Source organism: Camelus ferus, chromosome 25, assembly GCF_009834535.1.
Source record: "Camelus ferus isolate YT-003-E chromosome 25, BCGSAC_Cfer_1.0, whole genome shotgun sequence".
NCBI classification, from domain to species: Eukaryota; Metazoa; Chordata; class Mammalia; order Artiodactyla; family Camelidae; genus Camelus; species Camelus ferus.
In genome coordinates, this window is record NC_045720.1 from 9,226,190 (window position 1) to 9,250,448 (window position 24,259).

The 24,259-nt window shown below is 35.6% G+C and overlaps 1 protein-coding gene across 13 annotated transcripts in view; it reads left to right on the forward strand.

Annotated features, from left to right (window-relative positions):
• CYRIB (CYFIP related Rac1 interactor B) overlaps window positions 1-24,259 on the forward strand; it is a 135,354-nt gene that overhangs the window by 90,444 nt on the left and 20,651 nt on the right. For 5 of the 13 annotated variants that reach the window (XM_032468135.1, XM_014563012.2, XM_032468134.1 and 2 more), the window contains 2 exons: window positions 15,803-15,885; window positions 22,501-22,622. In XM_032468135.1, coding sequence (XP_032324026.1) covers window positions 15,813-15,885; window positions 22,501-22,622 — 195 coding nt within the window. In that variant the 5' untranslated portion in view covers window positions 15,803-15,812. Of the gene's footprint in view, window positions 1-10,069; window positions 10,075-14,798; window positions 14,882-15,802; window positions 15,886-22,500; window positions 22,623-24,259 lie in introns of those variants that run through there. The other 8 variants (XM_014563015.2, XM_032468140.1, XM_032468139.1 and 5 more) reach the window with 4 other exon arrangements.

Below are 24,259 nucleotides of genomic sequence, written 5' to 3' on the forward strand. Positions count from 1 at the left end.
AAGATACATGTACCCCAATGTTCATAACACTATTTACAATAACCAAGACATGGAAGCAACCTAAATGTCCATCAACAGATAATTGGATAAAGAAGTTGTGATGTGTAGACACACACACACACACACCCACACACACACACCCCCCCAAAATGGAATACTACTCAGCCATAAAAATGAGTGAAATAATGCTATTTGCAGCAATGTGGATGGACCTAGAGATTATCATACTTAGTGAAGTCAGACAGAGAAATACAAATATCATATGATATTGCTTATATGTGGAATCTAAAGAAATACACAGATGAACTTGTTTACAAAACAGAAACAGAATCAAAGACAGAAAACAAACAGTTACCAAAGGGGAAGAGGGAGGGATAAATTAGGAATTTGGAATTAGTAGATACAAGCTACACTATACAGAATAGATAAACAGCAAAGTCCTACTATGTAGCACAGGGAGCTATATTTAATAGCTTGTAATTACCTATAATGGAAAATAATTTTTAAAAGAATATATATGTACAAATAAATCACTATGCTGTACACACCAGAAACTAACACAACATTGTAAATCAACTATATTTCAATTAAAAAAAAAAAGATGTTTGAAAGAACTTTCCTATGAAGCTCATCAAGGAACTGACATGTTCTGTCTTTTATAAACTGTTCTGTAGAGTAGAAAGAGCCAATACATAAAATATCAATACCAAAGAGCAAAACCAGACAAGAACAGAGAGAAAAATTATTAGTCTTATGAAATAACCCAAAGTGAAATATTAGCAAACCAAATGTAGGAACATGTATTTCTTTAAGGGACCAAACAGAGTTGATCCTAGGAATGCAAGGATGCTTTAACAGTAGAAAGTGTATTTGTGTAATCTATCATATTCATAGATTAAATGAAAAAATGGTTGATATTTTCTAAGATGTCTGTTTTGCCTCACAATTATATATATATAATACATAAATTGCAAAAAAAGAAACAGACTGCAAAGAAATGACGAAAAATTGGATTATATGTGACACATGGCACCATAAACAAAGTTAAGTCATATTACAGACTAGGAAAAGTATTTGCCATGTATGTAAGCATCAAAAATTGGTATTCAGAGTTCCTATTTAGAACTTTCTAAAGTCCATTTGGCAAAAAAAAAAAAAAAAAGTGATACATCATTTGGAGTCAAGTTAGGAAAAAATATTACTCTGAGTATTTTAAACTCAGGGCATTTAATATAGAGGATTGGTTATAAAGGTATTAGAAATACTGGGAGATCTTAAGGGGGGAGGGGGGATAGAGTGGCAAAATAGATGAGGTGTTGTTGCTGCTACCAGAGATAAGCTGCTGCTGGACTGGAACGCACAGACTCCTGCCTCTAACTGGGGCATTGGACGCTGGAATCTCCCCATGCAGACCACTCCCACAGCAGCTGCTAGTCTGTCCTGGCTGGAAACAGGAAGCTTCTCTCTTTCTCCAGCCTTCTTCTCACCCACTATTGCCTTTTATTGAAATGACCTTATAGGAACCTAGCTGGCAAGGATGTCCAGGGAATGTCTTTTACAGGTTCTAAGCCCCAATGGGTAGGTGTGGGCTGAGAGACAGTGGAAAAAATAAATGACACAGGTGGCAAAGGATTCACATTTTACCGATGGCCTGTAAACATTCAAAAAATGCACATTTTTACTAGTAATCAAGAAAATACAAGTTAAAACATCAGATATTTCACAATCTAAAAATTAACACTTGAAGTTTTAGAGGATAGGAGAGAGGAAATCTTTTACTAGTGGAGCAGTAAGTTGATAGATGCACTTCAGAAAGCAATTAGGCACAATCTAGGAAAGTTACAGCAGCCTTTTAATTTCAAAATAGCTGCTATGGAAACTTGAACGTGGGCACGAGCATATGTAGTGTGTATAAAGCATATTTGTTAATAGAGGAAAGTCGAAAGCTCATTGTCTCTAGGTGGGGGAATGAATAAATAAACTGGTTTCTTTGAAGAATGGAATAGTATGTAACTTCTAAAATGACAGAACATAGGTAATTCTCAAAACACCGCTGAATGAGAAAAGTGAGTTTTACAGAATGTGAACAGTGTATCATTTATGCAAATAGAAGAGCAGAAGAGTGCTGTGTTGTTTATGAATACATACCTTTGCAATGAAAATTTTAAAGTATGTTTGGAAAGGAAGCATACTTGAAGATACTGATTACCTTTGAGATGGGGGAGAGGAGGAGAGGAAAGTTGGCTGGGGGAGGTTGGGTGATTAACTTTACAAAAAAAGAGTGGCATGTGAAGCAAATATGGCAAAAAGATATTGCTGGGTAGTAGATTATGTGAATATGATATTTTAAAATGCTTTAATTATTTCCTACTTTAAAGAAATAGAAAATAAGAAAGAGTTAAGAATCAGCTCCTCTAGGAAGCATGTGGTTAGGTGTTCCTTTTTCTGTATGTTCATAGAGTGGTTTGCATGCTTCGGTATGAAAGCATGCCGCTTTCTTGATGGTCTCTTCCAGTTGTCTGTGAATTCTTCAGTGCGCCAGATATTCAGTATCTGTCATAGTGATGGGCAGAAAGGAGCTAAGGAAAGGTGGTTTGATTTAAAACAGCAACAGTCACCACCAGGCCCTGTAAGCACGAGATACAGGAGTACTGAAGCTTTTATATAATGGTAAGGTTTTTACTTAGTAGACCATCCATGCACTTTTGCTTGTGTATTAGGAAGAGTTCAGGCACCTGAATTCCAATCCAGTCATTTTTGTTGGGCATCTTTGAATGAGTTACATGTCTTCTCTGAGCATCAGTGACTTTATGTTTAAATTTTTTTAGAATTATTGATACATACAAAAGATGTATACCTTTAGTTGTGAATTTAAAAACCTAGACATAAGACTCCCATGAATCCACCAGTAACTGAAGCACTAGAGAGTATCCCCTAAACCTTTGAAGGTTCCCAGTCCTGTGGCCCTGTCGGTCGCCAGAGATAACCAGTATCTTAAATTTTGTGTATATCATTCCCTTGCATTTTAATGTGTATATTTTACCATATATGGGTGGATATAATTTTTCATGGATTTCAAAATTGTGGTAAGTTTTAAGAAAGTGGATTCAGAATAAATACTGTTTTTGTTTAATGACCATTTTTTTTTTTAAGAGAAACCATCATAATAGATCCTTGTAAAGTAGGTAATTTTGAGTTTTGGGCCTCCCCCCAATATTTCCATCAAACACCGTTCTGTACACTACTAAATTACTTACCTTTGAACTTTGTACTAGCCCTTCTCATAACCTATGTCTGTATCTGAATGCAGATCATTAAGAGTAGGAAGCATTTCTTTGCTTTCTTGTTCTAAATTTGCAACTCAGGCAGCTAATGTGCCTTGGTGGTTTAATTTTTAATGGCTGGATGCATGGAAGGGTCCTAGTACTCATAATCTTTGAATCAAACTAAAAAATGCCATGACAGTCTGATGTAATGCTGTTAGGATTCACTTCCATCTAAGGAGCAGTACTGGCCTCCTAATTTGTTATATTTATTGCACAGGTATCCTCGTGAGGCTTTTATTTAAAATAGCTTAAATAAGATTTTTCTTTTTAAAATACTAAATTTAAGTGTATCCACTAGATGTCAGCATTAGGAAAGATGTGTTGTAACATATGTAGAATCAGAGCTAGGAGCAGTGTGAGAGATTCAGTCTAACAAACTGACTTGTGTAAAGTCACGTATTTTGTGAGTCAAAACTAGAAATTAGGTCTCCCGGTTTCCATTCCATTGTTGGTTTATGTCACATTTCTTTAAGGCAAGTAACTTAACTCCATGTAATTATTAGCTTAATAAAATATATTGACCTTAACATACGCTAGGGATTCATGATGAGATTTTAGTATGACTATGATGGTATTGTACCTGGGCACCCAGGGATACCTGAATCCTGCTTCTGTTTCTTTACATTTTGCAAAGTAAGGAGAAAAAAAGTTACTTTATTAAGAACTACAGTCATACCTGGTAATGATAGATTAGATAGTGTTGTAAGGTTAAGGATTAAGCTACTATCTATATATAAGTTCCTCTGTATAAATCAGATTTCAACCAGGAAAGCAGAAACTTTGCTATGTATTTTAAAACAGGAAACTTATTATATGGATTTATTTACACAAGTGTTGGAAGCCTGATCAAAAAGAGAATGCTAGAGTTTGTGATTTTACTCACAACACTTCTGATGCCAAATGTGTGGGGTTTTTTTTCTCTCCCACACCAACCAATTTTCCAACTTTCCAGACACCAACTAGGTGTCCCACAATTCATTTTGATTCTGACACATGGAGTGAGTACAGACCCCACAGGTTAGGGCTCAGGCCCACAAGACTGCCCCCACTCCGGTTGCCAGTCACGTGTCCCAGGCCTTCCTGTACTTCTGACCAACCAGCAGAGAGGGTTAGATGACCCCTCCTTAAGATAGATAATCTGCTTTAAGGGCTCACAGGGAAAAACTTTACTTCCTCATTCTAGTTTATTTTAAAGGATTTTATGAAGGATACAAATGACCAGCCGTATGAAGAGGTACGTAGGGTGAGGTCTGAAAGTATCCTGAGCATAGGAGCCTCTGTCCTGTAGAGTTGGGCTGTGCCACCCTCCCAGCATGTGGATGCATTTACCAACCTAAAGCTCCTCAGACTCCTCATTTAGGGGTCTTTAGGAGGCTCCATTATGTAGGCATGACTGTGAATCGTTGACTGTTGGTGATCAACTCAATCTCCAGTCCCTGGAGGTCGTGAGATGGGGCTGAAAGTTCCAACCCTGTAGTCATGCCTTGGTCTTTGTGGCGACCAGCCCCCGTCTTGAAGCTATCCAGGGGCTTGCCAAGAGCCACCTACAAAAACAAAAGAGGCTCTTGCCACCCAGGAAATTCCAAGGGATTTAGGAGCTCAGTGTTAGGAACTGGGGATAAAGACCAAATATATATTTATTATATCACATGAGGTAACTTAGATATTAATGGTGACAGGAAGCAGCCACCACTTCTAAAGCTGGGGGAACAAAGGCAAGAGGTGGGGTAGGCGGAATTTAGGTGCCTGCAGGAGGAGGGCCGGAAGCTTACAGCCCTGAAGAGGCCCAGTACAGTGCGGCTGCTGGGAGTTCTGTGAGAAGCTGAGGCTTGGCGCCTTGGCTGTCTTCTGCTCATAGGAAATGCTGATGGGACTGGAAAAACAGCAAGAGACCTTTGTAATTTCCTTTTAATGGCTCCCACTGATGGAGTCTTCTCAGAAGTCAGCTGACAAAGTAGTCTAGGAGGTGATACTTTACAGCTTCTTTGTCCCAACATCACAAAGCAGATTTTAAAAGGAGAGGCTTGGGGGTGTGAGAAACAGGTAAATAACTGTCACAGTGCTCCTCTTTGACTACTCAGCATTCATTTATCCATGTTGATTTAAGTACAACAGTGCTTAACAGCAGTTCATGCTTCCTCTCAGAATGTTTGTTCTTGGATAGCTCATGCTTTAGAGATACAGGTGGGAGGCGAATAAAGCTCTATGAATAGAGCCCCAGAGGGAACACTGAGTCTACTTATTTTGCAAGTTTGACAGAACCAGGGTTGGGGTGAGAGATGAAGTCCTGGGAGTTCAGATTCTGCTTAAGCGTGTTTACCACAAAAAGATCAGAAAGCGGGAAGGGCAAGAGCAAGAGGGAAATCTTAGTCATGCCATTTAATGAACAGATATTTGTGGCCAGTCATTGTCATCATATTAGAACAAAAGATTTTGTTTAGCAGCATTCTTCCTTTGTTGGGAAGAATGGGGGGAAGGAAAGTGGAGAAGCAGGTGTGAGAAGGTTGGGGTGTGATGTGCATTTGCAGTGCCATCAGGAGAGCCAGTAGCATAATGTCAGGATCATTATTACGGATGCTTTATTGGTGGAGTTGCTTGAGTTGGCTATTTCTCTTCATTATACTGGCACTCAACTGTTGGGGGTTTTCAACTTCTTACACCAAATTAGAATGTTTAATACCATTAACTGCTATGTTCTAATGTGAGTTGCAGCCGTATCAGAAGCTAAGGAGGAGTTGTGATTATACCTCTCCTTTAAATTATTGTGCACCTAACTGATTCTTCAGATAAAAGAAATATTGGATCCCACCTATTTATAGTCATCAAATTAATTCACCGATTATTACTTGAATATTTACTCTGCCCTGTGTTGGATATTTCCTTTGTGTGCCTGTATCAGAGGTATACCAAATACACTTTTGGCCAATAATCAATATTTAGCTAAGCCTAAGGCAAAAATCATCATGGAATAAACTTCTGAGAGACATTAACCTGAAAATTTATCAAAATATAATTATTATATTATGAATTATAATAGATTTTAAAACTTTGACATACTGAAAATTTTTTATTCTTGCACTATTGTCTGGATTATTCCTGAAGTCACTTCTTCTGTTCATTTGCTATGTTAAATCAACATTGCCTTCAAATGGTGATGTCACAGTTTAGGAACAGTTCTACAAACAAGACTTTGTGCAGTGTTTGAAGATGATGCCTGGAATTATTTTCAGAGGCAGATCTGCTAAATGAGATTGTTGATATCATTTCAATTATAAGTTTCTATTATTTTAGCCTGTACTCTATGTAATCACTTGAGAAATGTTTATCCTTAAACTTTAGACCTGGAAATGTGGCACTGGAGTTACGTATCTGGCTTTCAGGATAGCAAAGCCATGTGAGTTACTACCTGCCTTTCAACTTTTCATTCACCTGATCACATTTTCTGTGTAGTAGATTGGTCACAAGGATCTTTTCAGGATGTTCATGTAGTTATTTCTGTAATTCCCTCTAAGATAGAGCACATCTATTTGGTTATTTCTTCAGCAGTTTCCAGCAGGTGAATTTTTCTTTGGAAGTTATTAGTAAATTTTTTTTTTTTTTTTGCTTTTGACGTTGTTGGTTATCTTTAGAGTACAGTATTAATACTTTTTTATGTTAAAGTAGATTTTTAAACATATAGTAACTACTTGATTTAGTATATAACAAAGCAATTCCAGAATCTCTTGTATGTGTGGTAGTTTGTGCTTGGAAGGAGAATTATTAAAGCGATTCACTATTTTTTTGCTTGTGTAAAATACATTTCATTATATTACGTTGGTTATTGTTTCTGAAAACACAACTGAAGGATGTGAACAAAACGTAAGCTTGTGATTCTTCAATCATTTCTGGCCTTCATGATGTGTGCACCATTGTCGGTGAAAGTTGTGTCATATTTTTCATTACTGATTTTCCATTCTGTTAATATTGCTTCAGATTCGTGGTACATGTTGTATGAGAACCAGAAATTTCTTAGTAGACAAGTAAAGCAGAAGCATAGTTGAATTTCCAGATTAACCCCCTATCCTGACAGTATTAAAGACTTGCAGTTGTTTCCACAAGTTTGAATGTCTATAAGATTGAGAAATAGTGTATTTAATGTAAAGTAATATTTTTATGCACAACAGAATATAGTTCAGGAACATTGTGTGGTAATATGTTTTCTAGAAGACTTTTTTGGCCTTGGATTCAGAGCTTGGATAAATATAAGAAATTCTTTGTCTTCAACACTAAAAATGGTTGGTAGTTTCTAGTGATTGTTTTGACAGATTTTTTTGCATTCACACATTTTTAGTCAGCATACATTGGAAGATGTGAAAAATTGCATTAATGCATTCTTATGAAATCTATTGTTTTGAAGTTTTATTAGAACAGAGCGGGTATCTCCTTTTTCTGTAACACTTCATAATTCTTTGTGTTCTTTATTCAGTTATCTGGGTTGAAGAGGATAGTTGGCTTCATTTTGGAGTTGTCCTCATAAAATTTTGAGGGGGCAAAATTGACACTCTGCTGTTAATTTTTTATCAGAATATCAGAAGATATTCCCAAATAGGCCTTTTTTGGAGGATGTATGCCCTAAATGAAGTTAAAATTTAAACCCACATTTTAAAGCTTATTCTATTTAATGTTACAAATGCTGTTCATTTTTACAAAGATGAGAATTATAATACAGGCTAGTCTTCATTCTTATTTGTATTTTGAAATCATATTTATGGCTATGGGAGGATAGTATGTTTTTCCTAAGTTATCTTGGCAAACCATAATTTTCTTGATATTTATTGTAGTTGTCAGTTTATTTCCCTAATATTTAACATTTCAAAATTTCTTAATAGTTGTACATAAAATTAATGGCTTTTACAGAGGAGGGAGAAGGGAAGGACTGTCTTCATTGATTTGACTGGGAAGGCAGTGAGTGAATCCTAAATTCTCAGTTTTTTTTCAACTCAGAGCTTTCAGTTGTCAGTGTTTATTTTGGTCTTTCCTTTCTCTTCCTTGGAATACTTCTGTAATTTTACAGGCAAACTTTTGTTTTTTTTGTGTGTATTTTTTTAATCATGCAGTTATTCGACAAATATTTATTGCTGCCTACAACATCCCAGGCATTGCTGTAGGTTCTGGGGACAGAGTAGTGCACAAAATAAAGCCCCGTATCCATAAAGTTCAAAGTTCACCTTTCAGTAGAAGACAGAGTAAACAGATAATTAAAGGAATGAATATGTGTTAGATGGTGAGAACCATCAATTTGGGAAGGGGGGGATAGGGAGGAGAAAGAGGAAGAGGTATTATGGATGGATTGGTGAAGGAAGCCCTCTTTGAGGTGGTCTGATAGGACCAACGACCTGAATAAAGTGCAGTAGACTGCCATTTAAAGGTCTATTAAACAGTGTTCGAGGCCAGGTAAAAGTAGGTGCAGAGGCTTTCCAAGGAGGGAGAAAGTTGCTGTGTTAGAGAAACTGCAACAGGCTGTTGTGGAGAGTGATGGGAGATGAGGCCAGAGTGGATCAGGGACAGATCATATAGGGTTTTGTACAACATGATAAGGAGTTTAGGTTTTATTCTGAGTATATGAGTAAGCCATTGCATGTTTTTGATTGTAGAAAGGATGTGGTCAATTTATGTTTTTGAAAGATTGTTTTTTCTCTTATAATAAGAAGAGATTGTAGTAGAAGATAAAGGCAGAAGCAGTTAGGAGGCTTTTGAAGTAAACTTGGCAAGAGGTGATGATGGCAAGAACTGGGTTGGTATAGAAGTGAAGGAGATGAGACAGGCTCCTTTAAGCTAATGAGAAAAGTGTATTGAGTGGGGAGTGTCAGTTCTGTCTGATGCTTCTGACAGGTGAAGTAAGAATGGACCATTGGAATTAGCAATGAGTATTATTTGATGACCTTGCCTGAGCAAGTTTGGTAATAAAGGATTTGCCAAAAGCCAGGTTAGAGTGGACTTAGCAGAGGGTGGAAGGAGAGGAATAAAAGACAATGAGTGTAGGCAACTTTTCTCAAGGAATTTTGCTGCACAGAGAAGCAGGGAGTAGGGTGGGAAATATAATCAAGATACATTTTTGTTCTGTATTAAGATGGGAGAAATAACTGCATGTATGCTAAAGGAAAGGGTCCAAAAAAGAAGAGACATAAAGTAGGAAGGAAACTCAGAATGTGTTGTCCTAAATGTCAAATGAAGAAAATGTTTCAGGAAGGAGCAAATGATAAATCGGGTTAAAGACTATTAAGAGCTCCAGTAAGTTGACATGTGAGATTGCCGTTTGGATTTTGCTAGATGCAGGTTTCAGTGGTCTTGACAGGGACCAGCTTCATCATCGTAGTGGGCATAAAAGCCACTATGGAATTAGTTTGGAATGAGCTGAAAGAATGGGAGGTGGGAAAGTAGGAAGAAGTGACTATGGAAAGCTCACCTGACTAGTTACTGTGGAGAGGACAGGCCAGATGGTGTGGTAGTAGAAGGGATGTGGAGGCTTGCTTTTCATCTAGCAAGTGGGATAACTGGTGTCCCTGGGGAAAGGTGGTCCATCAGGAGCAGGAAAGGGTGTTAGAAAGGATGGTAGATGTTTTCTTTTCTTGTTTGGGGGAGTAAAAAATGTAGCGAGATCACTTCTTCAAGTGAGGATGCTTGAAGATAGATTGAGGTTTGAGGAGTTGTTTTAAAAAAGCCTTGTGGAATAGTCAGCTGGTAGAGTGGGAGAGTAAACTGGCTGGAGGTAGGCAGCAGGGTTGCTGGGCTACACTGTGAGTACGCTTCATGTCTGTGGCAGACATGTCTATGGCAGACATGTAAAGTAGTGCTTCTTAACTTGGGGTAGTTTCGCCCCCAAGGGAAAGTTCGGCAGTATCTGGAGACACTGTTGATTGTCACAGCTGGGTATTGGGCTGACACCAGGTGTCTAATGGATAGAGGCTTGGTAAGCTGCTTAATATCCTATGATGTTCAGGAGAGCCCCCAACAAAGAATAACATGGTTCAAATATTAATAGTGCCAAGTTTAAGAAGCCCTGATTTACAGTATGTTTATGAGTTTTTTCTTCCTTCTTCCCCAACCAAGATATATTTATTAGGTTTATAAACTGAATGGGAAAAAAACTGACACTAAACAGAGTCATTCAGATTGTATTAAGGATGCTGAAGGGATGAGGGTGGGCAATGTGACAGGAGATAATGGGGCTGGGGTGGATCTGCTGTTGGTAAGTTGGCAGACAAAAGTCTCTCTGAAGAGGGGACATTTGAGATGAGGCCTGAATGATGAACAGAAGCCAGCCATGGGGAAATCCTTGGAGCTAGCATTCTAGGCAGAGGAGAAAGCATTATAAGGCCCTCTGAGCTCAAAAGAGTAAATGAGGTAACAGCAGCTCTCAGGAATTTTCTAGAAAGAGATGAAGTAATATATTAATTGTACCATATAATTGTGCTTCTAGTAGCTTTTCTTATTCTATAAGGAAACTTTTTTCCAAATGTTTTTTGGGAAGGTGGTCTGATGTATTTATTAAGTGCCTTTTGTGAGCTCAAAAATACATTCCACAGACTGCGGGCCAGGAAGAGCATGTTCCATTCCAGATAAGCAGCCAACTTTGAAACAAACACGAAACATAAGAGCTCATAGTCATAAAATTCCACCAGAAATATTACAAACGAAGTAAACTGTATCTGACTTCTGTGTATCAATTTTTTTTTCTTAGCTTATATAGTAAATATCTATAATATTTAGTTTAAATCCAAGGATTACAAAAAAAGGTAAGTTGAAAGAAAATTTCATAACTTTTTCCTCCTAAATTCAGATTGTAAGACTTACAGTTTATTATTCTAAATTGTAGTATTTATTATTTACTTTAAAATAATACTTCTAAAGGATATCAGTATTTTGGACCAAGTTTTATATAGTCTGAAACATCTTTTGTATCAGATTTATTTATTTATCTGAAATTTAGAAATCATATTAGTCAGATTCTTTTAGATGCAAATGACAGAAACCCAACTCAACTAAAAAAGTAAAAGGGACATTGATAGAAATTCAAATATCTTAAAACCAGAGGAAAATCTAGTGACTAAACTGAAGGAAACGGCAGCTGAAACTTGGGAGCAAATGGAATCAGAAATTAATGATTTTAGGACATTTGTGACTCTTCACTGCATGTTGGATTCATTATTTTGTGGTAGACTGACTTCCTCTAGGGAAGGAAATATGGCTGCCACAGGTATAAAGCCTCCCAGCCACAGGTTCTGCTGTTGGGAACAGATCCTGTAGGTAGTCAGGCTGCTCCAACAGCAGCCATGGCGATAGCAGCAAATACTTTCCCAGCCATGGTACTAAATGTTTTGCTTGTATTAACCCATTTAATGATTTTATGAGCCCTCTGCAGTGGATATTATTATTACACACATTCTACAGATGAGAAAACTGAGGCATGGAGAAGTTGGGAAACTTGAGTTAAAGTCACAAAGCTTGGAAGTGGCAGAGCTGGGTTTGAACCCAGGCAGAACTGAGAAGTAGCCATTATGTCATACTCATTGAAATCAGTCACACTGAGGGAACAGAGAGGATTTTTTTGTTTTGTTTTGCTTTTGACTGAAGGGTTAAACTGTGCAAGACAGGGATGTGGCTTTAATTTTTTGTTTATTCTTGTAAAAAATGACAACTGATAATATTTGAAATGGATAATCTTTGAAAAATTCCTTGAGTTTTTGTTTCAAAGAGACACACATGGTGTGGGTTGCCTATGCAGCATCTTTCCTGTATGTTTGGGGTAGAAGTACTTTCTGCATTAGGCTGCATCATTGGCTCTCAGCCTGGAGTGACTTTGTCCCCACGGAGACATTTGGCAATATACAGAATCATGTCTGGTTGTCACAACTTGGGTGGTGGGTTACAGCTGGCATCTATGATGTGTAGAGGCCCAGGATGCTCCTGAATATCTTGCAGTGTGAGAAAGACCCCTCTGAACAGAAGAATTACCCAGCCCCAAATGTTAATAATGCTGAGGTGAGAAACCTAACTAGATAAACTGGGCCATTTTCTTAAGTGTCAGTGTTTGGGATAGAGGTAGAAATTTCTGAATCTTTGAGTACTTATAGAGAGTGACTAGATCTGGACCAAGTATGATTGCAGGGTGAGGGGTGTTAGGGCCACATTAAACTGGGATGCCTCAAAAGAAGGACTAGATAGCGGGAGACACTTGCAGAAGGGGATGTAGGAAAGTGGAGCAAACTTGTTTAGTTTCAAAATTTTCCCCGAGGATCGAGTGTGCATACAAGTACGAAGGTGAGGAAACTTAAATCTCTCCCTTCTCCCTCCCTCCTATAGTGGATGGTGGTCTCATTAGTACAGAATTTCAGCAGTATTCTTGACAAAAGCGGCTAAAAATGGGTTTTGTAATTTATGCTGATTTATAGCGTTGAAATTCATTGATAAGATTTGAAGACTCTAGTTTGTGTTAAAAGAAATAGAGAACCATTATTTTTTAAAAGTTATTTCTGTTTTGGGGGTTATAACAACAGCCAACATTTTTATTGAATACTCTTAGGCATGCCATACACAATGCTAGTAAGTCAGTGTTTAAACTCATTGAACTCTCATAACCTTTTAAGATGGTTATTATGATATGTGTATTTTACTGATGAAGAAAATAAGTCCCAGAAAGGTTAACTAGCATCCTCAAGGGCAAACAGCTAGTAAGCTAGAGTTGGAATTTTGGGTTGATTCCATAGACTATTAACTCTTTTAATACCAAATGGTGTGATGCCTTTTCCTCTTAAAGATAATTACAGTCCTTCCTCACACTGATTTTACATCTGTGGTGTAAGTTTTGATACCACTAGGTAATTCTTTGTATATTTGGTCTTAGTTCTTATGAGAGAATTACATATGTTTGGAAGCAGATATCCCATATATATTTGAAAGCTTAAAAACTGAAGCTGTGAAATATTCTCTATCCAAATGATTCCTAAAAAAATTTATTGAATAAATTTAGTAACCAATTTGAGGTGATTATTTGGATGTGATGATTTTGTAAAAATGCTTATATTTGCCTTAAATATAAAAGCTTAGTATTACTAAACTTTTTACAGTGTATAAGATATTTAAGATGAAATATTTCCCTTTTAGTTTTAATCTCAGCTAACCCATCTGTGTAAAACATTGTACAAAATCTTTCCAGTAAAATTCTGTGTAATAGGATTTTAACATCAAAAATAAGATTCCTGCCTTTTCCACTGGTAGAATGTTGTTTTAAGAGAGGAGATCCTTCAGTATTAACCATATTTGTGAGTAAATTAGATTGCTTTTAACATTTTCTAAGAAATATATGTCAGTCCATCACATTTAGCTCTCTAAAGCAAATAACTTACACTGTTATTTCCTCTTTGAGAGGCTTAAAGTTAGGAACATTGTCCAGGGAGTAGGGAGAGGAAGTGGGGTGGGGACAGCACAGGTAGCTGGAAGTACCAACTCTTTCCAGATTTCTTGTAGTAGGGGAGAGTAACAAGGTCTTTTCTTTCATTGATAAAAATATTATTACTTTTATGTTTTATCTCATTTGCATTTATCAGCAGTTCCATATTTGGAGAAAAAGTATGGAGGTTGAGGGAGGGGAGGATATGGGATGCCTCTGATACCATAGTCTGCCTTCCCTTGTAGTTCCTGCAACTTCAGGGTTTGAACCAGGTTTCCAGAATGTTCCTGACACCTCCTTCCACCTTCATCCTCGCTGAGTCATGGCAGATGCTTAGGCAGGATGTATACCAATGTGTTACTTTTGTACTGCAAACTTAGGAAGTTGTGTTAATTGCTGGCTCCCTTTGTGTTTGTTTGCTGTGTTAACTTCTAAGTTACATACTTTGTATATAGTTGATACTGTTGAATAATCTATGAGTTAAATAATAAAAAGTTTGATTAATCTTATGTGTATAGAAGAAATACTGGTTTATGTCTGGTAAATTTTTAAAAATGGGTCACTGATACCTCCCTTCAGTCTTTAATCGTTAAGTGTGGTTTGAATAGTCTTCCTTGTATTCCCAATAGGATTTAATTCTGCAAGAAGGAAAAATTGCTAGTATTTAAAATAATGGTCTCAGTATTTACTTATTTGAGAAATCTATTTTTGATGTTAATTTAAATTGAGAATATATGTCACAAACGTTTTAAAGGAGTAACTGTAGCATAGAAATTAATCAAATGTAAATATTGGAAGTTACATGTAAAAATTAATCTTTTTTCCAATTTTGCTTTATGTAACTTTTTTGATATGTGGAAAAGAGGGACAAGAGCTATAAACTCAGAGCCAAATGTGCTTTTGTTGATCCAAATTTTCAATGCCAGAAGCAAATAAACCTGCACCTGTTGGTAATTATGAGCAAGCCAGCCTTTTCCGAATCCCAGGCCTCTGCTTAAATTTTTTTTATTGGAACTAAATGATGTTGCCATTTTTATTTTTAGGTTTGCTGGCATGGGTAATCTCATTAAGGTGCTAACCAGGGACATAGACCACAATGCAGCACATTTTTTCTTGGACTTTGAAAGTAAGTCTTCTAGCCCTTCACAGCTGGTGCATAATGGTAAAGGTGAAAGATTAATTACACTCACACCACAGTGAAGGCCAGCCAGAGTATTTGTTAATAAAATATGGGGATCAAACAGAGTTTGCATGACTTTTTTCTTAATCGTAGGCAAACATCATCATCATATGTATAATTCTTTAGTTTTTCATTTGCTAAAATCATGTTGAGTCTGTAGCCAGTGGTGTCCTTTCATTAGTCCATGAAGCAAGTAGTAGCCTTATGATGAACATTCTCGTAGTATGCCTTAGTGACGATGCCCAGTAACCTGTTTTCTTATAATCCTATGATAATTCTATTAAAAATCAGAGTCGTGCTGCATATCCAGTATCAGTACTTTAAATAACCTCCACAAATTATTGATAATCCAAATTTGGTTAGAAATAATATGCTTTATTTAATGGCATATGGGAAGTAAAGTTTAATATTCTGCTATTATAAGATGAAATGCAAAGGTGAGCTGTGGCTAAAACTCTTAATATTTGGCTTTGAAATAAATTGTTGTTTCACTGCAATATTAAACAAGATTACATGTGAATAATTCGTGATCAGAAATTTCTTTTTCAGAATACTAGCACTATTGGAATACTTAAAGAATTTTTCATTATAAGGCCATTAATGAAACTTGTCTTGGGAGAATTTTGAGAAGAATTAGAGTACCAGTTCTGCCATTGTGCACAGGAAAACTGCATTTCACCTCTAGGTCCTACATATCAGCACCCTGAGAACCCGGTTTGCTGCCTGCCAGAGCACAGTCTGGGTAACCTGAAGGACGAATTCATGGCCTAATGAACATTTTCCAGTTACTATTTTTTTTTTAAGTAAATTTCAGATGTTCTTTTTTATAAAGGGATATTTTCTCTTTTCTCATTCTTGTCTTGACAGGTACCTTAACATGGGGAATCTTCTTAAAGTTTTGACATGCACAGACCTTGAGCAGGGGCCAAATTTTTTCCTTGATTTTGAAAGTGAGAAGATGATTTTATATCTATTTCTCTTTGCCTGCAGTAGACTGCGTTTGTCTTGCACTAAATGAATGTTTCCACTTTGCCATCTTTTTAACTTTTGCTTTGCATGACTGAGCTATGAATTGTTTGAGTAAAATTTCTTGTGCCTTCTAGAACTGGAAGTCATATTTTATAGATTAAATTGTGATAAAATGTTTTTAGTTGAATTTTTATAAGAGATTAATATCTCTTGGTTGGACATTATTATAATTTGAGATCTCTAATGAAAACATTTGAGATTCTCTAATGAAATCATTTTTATGAAAACATTTTGGTGGAAAGGACAAATGCTACTTCAAGATTAAAGAGAAGCACTATTTGGGGAAAAATTTATTGCAGTTGAGAAAAATTGACTAGGTTTCAATTATTCTTTGTACCTATTGGAGTATTTTAAATACAAAATCTGTTCATGAAGGCCATTCAGAGCTCAGTAATTTGGGCATAATATTAAAAGGTAAGTGTGAACCTTAATTATTTAATCTTAGCAGATAATTAATTTGAAAAGTTAAATTCATTGTATGTATTTATTTCAGGAATTCATTTTTTTCTAACTCTAAATAAAAAGAAAAATAATGGGTTCACAGACCTTTAAGTAATTTGCCTTCTGTTTGTTTTATGTTGCATGACCTATTGTAATATGGTCTAAGAGTGGCAGGTAAGTGTCATTGACCCCCATGCATGTTGAAAAGCTTTTGCTTTTTTGGCTGTCAGTGTTGCTTAGCTTGTCTGGTTGTCAAATTGAAAACAATGATATTAAATTGGTTTTAGTGTGAATGTTGCTATTTTAACTGATCATTAGAAAATTGTTAGGAAAGGGTGAAGAGAGAGCCTTTAGGTTGTAAATAATGTGGACCCCCTTGCATTATCTGAGACTAAAACATTTGAACAGATTTTTAAATACTTAAATTTTAAAAACTTTTCTGGTTTTTAAAACAAAATAAACAAATCCCTTAAGATAAATCCCCAGAGAAACAGTGCAGTTTTTCCATCCTCTTCAGTCTAGCTTATGTGATACTTACTCTGTTTTATGAATAATTTATATATATTTTTCTTTAAACCAGGACAGTTTGTATGAGCATATCAATTTTTGCTTATCCCCATTTGATGGGATAATTTGTGGTCTCTGATATTTTTCTACTTTTATTATATTCCTATAAATGTTCTGTTACAGTTTGGGTACTATGTGCAGGCTAGCAAACAGAAGTAGTGTCAATATCAGGACCATATCATTTGGTTTTTAGGGAAAATGTTACTAAATGAAGATTAGTTTTCTTGACCCTTCTCAACAATTGAACAATGCTATTTTAAATGCATGTTTAGCATGAATTTTAATCAGCTTGGGGACATTGAGCAGATTGCTGACTTGAAGATTATTCTTTCAGATGAGGCAACTTATATTAGAGCTGTATTTTAGTTTATTTGCATCTGTTTCAAACTTGGTCTTGTATAATTTTCTGCTATTCTGTCTCTATTTTACTCTGTCTCAAATTCCTTACATTTACAGAATCTTGGCTTTGACACAGTCAAGATCTTGTTCAAGACTTGGCACTTGATCTTTTTATAAACCTAGCATTATGTTGTGGTCAAGTGAGAAGCATGAACTTACTGTAGTTTTAGAAATATTATTTGGTGTTGGTTTTCTAATCTGTAGGGGTTTAGATGATTATCCTTAAAATTTAGGTAGCTAATTTAGTAGCAAAAAAAGGTTAAAATTGCTAACAACAGCAATAATAGCCAACAATGAAGACCTGCATTTAAAATGTTAACTTCTTAAAGGCAGACATAAATTTAAAATGATATTTGTTGCTTATGTCAGTGAATGTAGAATTTTTTATTTGACACTGGTATACTGTAGTATATGAAGTTTAGTGAAAACAAACTGCACGCTAGGTCAGAGTTTGCCCACTGTGAATTCTTATTTAGATTTTTAAGTGTTTTCTTTTGAACCTAATGTTAGTGTTCTCTTAACTGTATCTCTCATCCATATGCATATTTGTCTCTTTTTGGAAATATGCATTTGCAAAAGGATATTTTATCATTAGGCTACTTTAGTGACCTCTTTAAATGGTTTTATACCAGACTCAAAATTGCCAGCCCAGTTGATTTGCCAGTTCGTTATGATTATGGAGAATGAAGTTGTATTCTTTTATCAAATAGAGTGTTTAGGACTACATTGTTTACTTCTAGATGAACAGTAATAGTTAGTTTACCAAAGTAATTTAGTTTTACTATTTCCATCATTCTAATTGACCTCATCTAGCTGAGTGCATCTCCATGGTCAGGCAACTATAGAAATAATTCCATACAGGTAGATACACTGGCATTTTGCATCAAGCTGTATGAAAATTAGCTATTCTAGTAATTTTAATCCATAATTTAATGGAATCCTGTAGTTTGCAAAATGAAGACTGTCTTTAAAATAAATTGTTATCTCTTAATTTACGTGCTTGCACACACGCATACTGTTTTCACTTCAGTTCAGCTTGCATCCTGTATGCCAGCCAGCAGATACTATGGATGCATAAATAACTAAGATACAACCTTGCCTTTGGGGAGTTCTCAATCCAGTACGACAGATAGAAACACGAACTAATTGTTTACATAATTTACATCATTCAAGGTATAGGTCAGGAAGGGGATTAACTTTACCTAGCTGTGAGAAGATTGGGCATGATGGTAGACTTTCTGGTGGTGACATTTGAGCTGGGTTGTAGAGGGGGAATTAGAATGTTTCAGACTAATTTAGTGAAGGATGTTGTAGAAAGAAGGAACAATATGTAAAAAAGCCATAAAGCATGAAATGACACCCTGTGTTCAGTGAAACATTGTTATCTACTTCAGGTACTAGGAAGAGGATCTTTTTCTTAAATGATACTATACCTATATACTTTGAAGAATAATGGTTTAATTATGATGTAAGCCCAGAATCGCCCCATACAATTTGGTGACGGTTATGCTAATGATGACATATGAAAAGTGCTGAATTGGGGCCTGAACAGCCTCTTCTAGTCCTTGGAGTTTCTTATTTCATAACAACATTGTTAATTAATAGCTCATTCTGATGACAGATCTTTAGCCTGACTAACTACTGTTAGCTCACTAAATTGTTTCTTGAGAGAAAAGGGACTTCTATTTATTTTTATGTCCCTTCTCAACCTTAGTGTAGTGCTTTTGTACATCATAGAAGTTCAGTATTCATTGTTAACCTTGATTCACTTACCTCCAGGTAGACCAAAATAGGGTAAATATAGGTGGTCATTTGTAAGTGAGAAATAGAATCTTAACTTTCTCTGATTCTCTGTTATAGTGCCTTTCCATTTAGTCATACATTTCTTCTGATTCTTGTGTCTTTTGTGTTACCTGTCCCCCCCCATTAAAAATACTGATAATACCCACTCTTTTAGTCTAACTTTATTTTTAAATTTTACCTCATATATTTTCAGTTGCTTTTGCCCCGTACTTTGAAATATCTTTATTCTAGTGGCCTTTTCTGATATTTATTTGTATAAATGATGTTGGGTTATATTTGTTTATAGATAAAAATACATAATAGCCTCCTTTAACTCATTCTGGAGGCATATTTATATCTCTGTACCTTCTCATTAATTCAACAAATATTTATTACGGAAAATCTGCTAGGTTCTGAGTTTATATACTGTACAGTGGTATGTACTGTACATTGAAGTCCCTGCCTCGTTGAAACTTGTGGAGATAGATTGTAAGTATTTACTGAATGAATGAATGCAAGATTAAAGCAGAAAGACCCCTTATCATAATTATAATTTTATGTGACTTTTTTTGTAGCTGATTTTTGCTCCTTTTATACCATAACAACTTCAATTTTAGCAAATATTTTCAGTGACTCTTCTATAGGAAACTGGTGTGAAATTATTAAAATAATTAATTTTGCCTTCAAATAATAAGAGCAACTGAAACATGCTTTAATTTCCCTTGAACAGCTTTTAAAACTAAGCTTGTTGAGTAATCACTGTGCCTACTCTCAGTAGGAGATACTTTTGCAATTGAATGTCCTTTTGTTAGCTGGCTAAGTGATATGTTTTTCTTTGAGTAATAAAATTTTTCATTGTTTGCTATGAAAAATCAAAGTGACAAGTCTTGGTTGCATTATACGATACCATTTTTGGAAAAAATGCTTTATTTTATACAGTCTTTTACCCTCCCTAGTATTTCACCCTTTTGCATGACTTGCTATCAGTAAAGTAGTGCTTACCTGTCTGCTATTTTCTGTTTGTCTTCATTTCTACAGCAGTCTTCAGCAGCTTTCTATTATTATGAAATTATAAATGTGACTTTCCTGTGACAGTCTAAAAAAATGTTTAATCAGTGTGGTGCTGGGTATTTTTTCCACTCTTAGGGGAAACTGGAATCTTCTCCTTTATTTTTAAATTTCTTTTACTTATTATACCTTTAATAATTATTAACCACTTCCAAGGTCTATTTAAATCTACTTTATAATGTTTCTTTTGTATGTAATTCTCAGTGTCCTATTTTTCTGTTAATAGCTAGTCACCACACCCAAAATACCTAGTTTAGTATTTTCAAACATCACAAATATCTTTTAATATATTATAGTCAAGATATTGTCCTTTGTCATGAATTCCCACTTCATGAATTCAAACTATGATATGTGTCTATATTGATGTTATGTCCGTAGTTTCACAATTCCATATGAAAAAGTGTAAAACTGCTGTTTTTGCATGTGAAACTATTTTTCTCTACTGCATCTGGTGTAAGTATAAAAGTTATGAACTGTACTTTTTTTTAGTGTGTGTCTGTGACTTTGGAGAATATGGTCTGGCTAAATGTGAAAAAACATTACTGCTAAATGACAAACTAATTGAAGAAATTATTTAGCTACAGTGTCAGTATTTGCTCCTAGTAATACTATTATAGCTTTGGACATATACAGAGTCTTTACTTTTTCAGTTGGCTCCTGTTGTGTAATTATTTTGTCATAGCATTTTCATTAGAAAAAATACATTTCTGAAAGGAAATTTGAAAAATAAGGGAACAGATAATAGAACACAAATCCTTAAGTTGGCTCTGCCTGTGAATGTTACTTACTGTTGCTGTAGTACTGTCTTAAGTATGTTGAAATTAAAATTTGGTACTATAACTTTTGGTTTAAAAATATATGATATATTTTTGACTAGTTGTTAAGCTTAATAGATGGAACTGAATTATGATTTGCCCCAAGTGCAAAATAAAGTTATAGGTTCTAGGCATCTAGACTCCTAGTTTCATGTGTAAACTAAGTTTTAAAAAATTTTCTAAGGAAAGGAATAAATAGATTGTTGTGTATTTGTGGGGAGGTGAAGTGTGTGCAGGTACTAGTTTTATGATTGGTAAACAGAATAATACCAGAAATATCCTTAATTCATATTATAAATTTGATCTGCCTCCATCTAGTGCTTAAGAGAAAATTTCAGCATGGAGGAATTCTGACACCACAATTGCTCTCTAAAACATAGTAATCATAATGTTTATCATTTAAGTGCTTTATGCCGTATCTGTAGTACTGAATGTGGTCTTGTTGGAGAGATTTAAGAAAAACTCAGGTTCCTCACAGACCATCCATTGTTCTCTCCTGCCCAAAAAAAGAATCAAATATACTGGATGAAAAAGATTTATCCTCAGAGAAGCAAATGATCAAGGTGTTAAAAATAGGATTTTTGTTACCTCGAGTCTAACAGAGAAATCCATATTTAGTCATCTATTAACATGTTTTGTGGCTAACACCACAGGTGGTGGAAATGCCCGTATGTTTGTTCCTGATTGTGCTTTTTATAAGTATAATTCTTTCTTCATTTTTCTCTCACTCAGCCCCAAATATATAGGAACTCAGTTTTTGCTTTAGTATTTCAAAATTTTATGTGATAGATGATATTATAGCTTAAATTATCTAGTTTTCAGCAGCTGAGTAATTCTGGAACAGTTTCATGATTTGAACTCCTCTGCACAGGAATCTGGACCTTTTGTTCATCAGCAGAGAAGTTCATTAGTACAGAATATAAAGTCTCTAGAAAAGGAGATCGTCTAAAAAGTATATTTTAAAAACAGTTTCTAATTTTTTGTATCAAAGCTCAGTCATTAAAGTGAACTTTATAGGAATATAGTTTATGTCTTAAACCATAGATGAGCAAGATTTATTAGTAGGCCTTTCATTTCTGTTACACTGAAATAGATCATTACTCATACACTTACAGTCATTACTGATAGTGATGAATCTAGTAGAAACAGTGCTTACTAACACTCAATTTAAATTTTGAATTATAATTCTCAGGTTTGTTTAATATACCATGTCATGATTTGTAACTTAAATAATAATGTTTGGTGTTCCCTTGCTTCTTTGTGATATTTATAAATTTGAGGCTAGTTATTCAAATAAAGAACTACAGAAAAATTATCAAATTTTTCTATGTGTGCAAAGTTAACTTGAAAAAGATCTTAGTCATCTTTAGAAAACTGGATTATTGATTGCTTAGCACTGTTATACATGTACTAAAAAAAAAAATCATGTGAATGTAAATTTTCTTGTGCTTTCCTGCTATTTAGATGCCCAGCCTACAGAGTCTGAGAAGGAAATTTATAATCAGGTGAATGTAGTACTAAAAGATGCAGAAGGCATCTTGGAGGACTTGCAATCATACAGAGGAGCTGGCCATGAAATACGAGAGGTAAAGCATTTTTATGCATTTTCCAATCAACTAAAATTTACCATGTTCCTCTTCTTTTTAGTCCTTATTGTTTGCTATACTTTAGAATTGTCTAGTTGCATATTAAGTATTCTGTTTCAGGGAAGATCACTTGCATTATTTCAGAAGTCGTTGCAGTGATATAAGGATAAAAGGAAAGTATGATTCTATAAATATGTAATTTATGTATATTAGACAAAGTTTTATTTACTTTTGGTTTACTCTAACACTTAAAATTTACCGTATCCATAGGGGCTATTCATACTGTTTCTGGAAGGGAGGAGAGAGCATCATACTTCCTGTGGCTTTTTTGTTCTTCCAGTCTGTTTTTCTGCTCCTCCTAAGCTTCTTAGGAGAAAGCTGATACCATCCTTACGGTCTGGAGCTCCCCAACTCTATCTGATGACTTTACACCACAGAACGAATATCTGGTGTGGTCTCCCTCAACTTTGATCTCCCAAACCTCTAAACTTACCCAGGTTTCCATCCATCTCTTTTTTCCATTTCTCGTGTTTTTTCAGAAGAAGCTGTGTTCCTTCTTCTTACCAAGACTAACTTCTCTTCTCTGTCTTTGTTCTCTACCCTCGTCTGGAATGTGCCTCTTAATTTCTTTCTCTAAATGACATCTTCTTTCTTTGCTTCTTTTGTTGACTTCTTCCCCGCAGCATGTGCATATTCTCAGATGTTCTGTGCTACCCAAAGAAACTCCCTTGCCTCTGGACATTCTCTTCTTCTCTTTATTGCATTACCTGAAGGCATAGTTCACACTTTATTACTTCATTCCCCCCCCCCTCGCCCTTCTGTTTCTATCCTTCTTCTATGTAAGTAATTAGTGCGGAGATTATCAAGGATCGATCTATTAGGTTTATAGTCTGTATCAAACTTGCTTCCTCTGATGATATTTGGAGTACTAGTGAAGGAAGAATTAAGTGCAGACACCTGAAGATGATAATTTATTAAGTGTTTTGGCCAAAGGGGCCACAGGTTTGGGTGATTGACTGGATGTTTAATGTAAAAGAGAAGCTTCGAGTTAAATGACTCCATGCTTTCTAGATTAGTAGTTGGTGGTATCATTAACTGAGGGAAATTAGAATGTGAATTTTGTGGGGGTTTTTTTTGACGGGGGGAGGGAGGTAATTAGGTTATTTATTTATTTATATGGAGGTACTGGGCATTGAACCCAGGACCTCGTGCATGCTGAACACGTGTTCTGCCCCTGAGCTATACTCTCCCCCTTGAATTCCGTTTTTTACCTCTCCCACCCTGGACTGCTTGTTTCCTGAATGTTTGCACATGTACAGTTCCTTGTTTTTTTTTGGGGGGGGGGTCTGGAACATGCCCTTTTTTCTTTTCCTGTTTAATACCTGTCCTTTCTTCAAAGCCCCAATAATCTACTTCCCTGTGCTCTTTTGCCCTGAGCATTTTGTGTGTTTCTTTCATGGTAGCTGTCACTTTTTTTAAAGCCATTTGTATGTGATGTTTATATCTTCACTACAGCACCTCTAGCTTGAGGAGGACACACCTGGTTTCTTATTTATTTTTGTACACCTAGTACAGTGCTTAGTAAGCAGTTAGTAACTGTTGAAGAAATAAACGCAAGAGCTTTAGACTAATCTTGC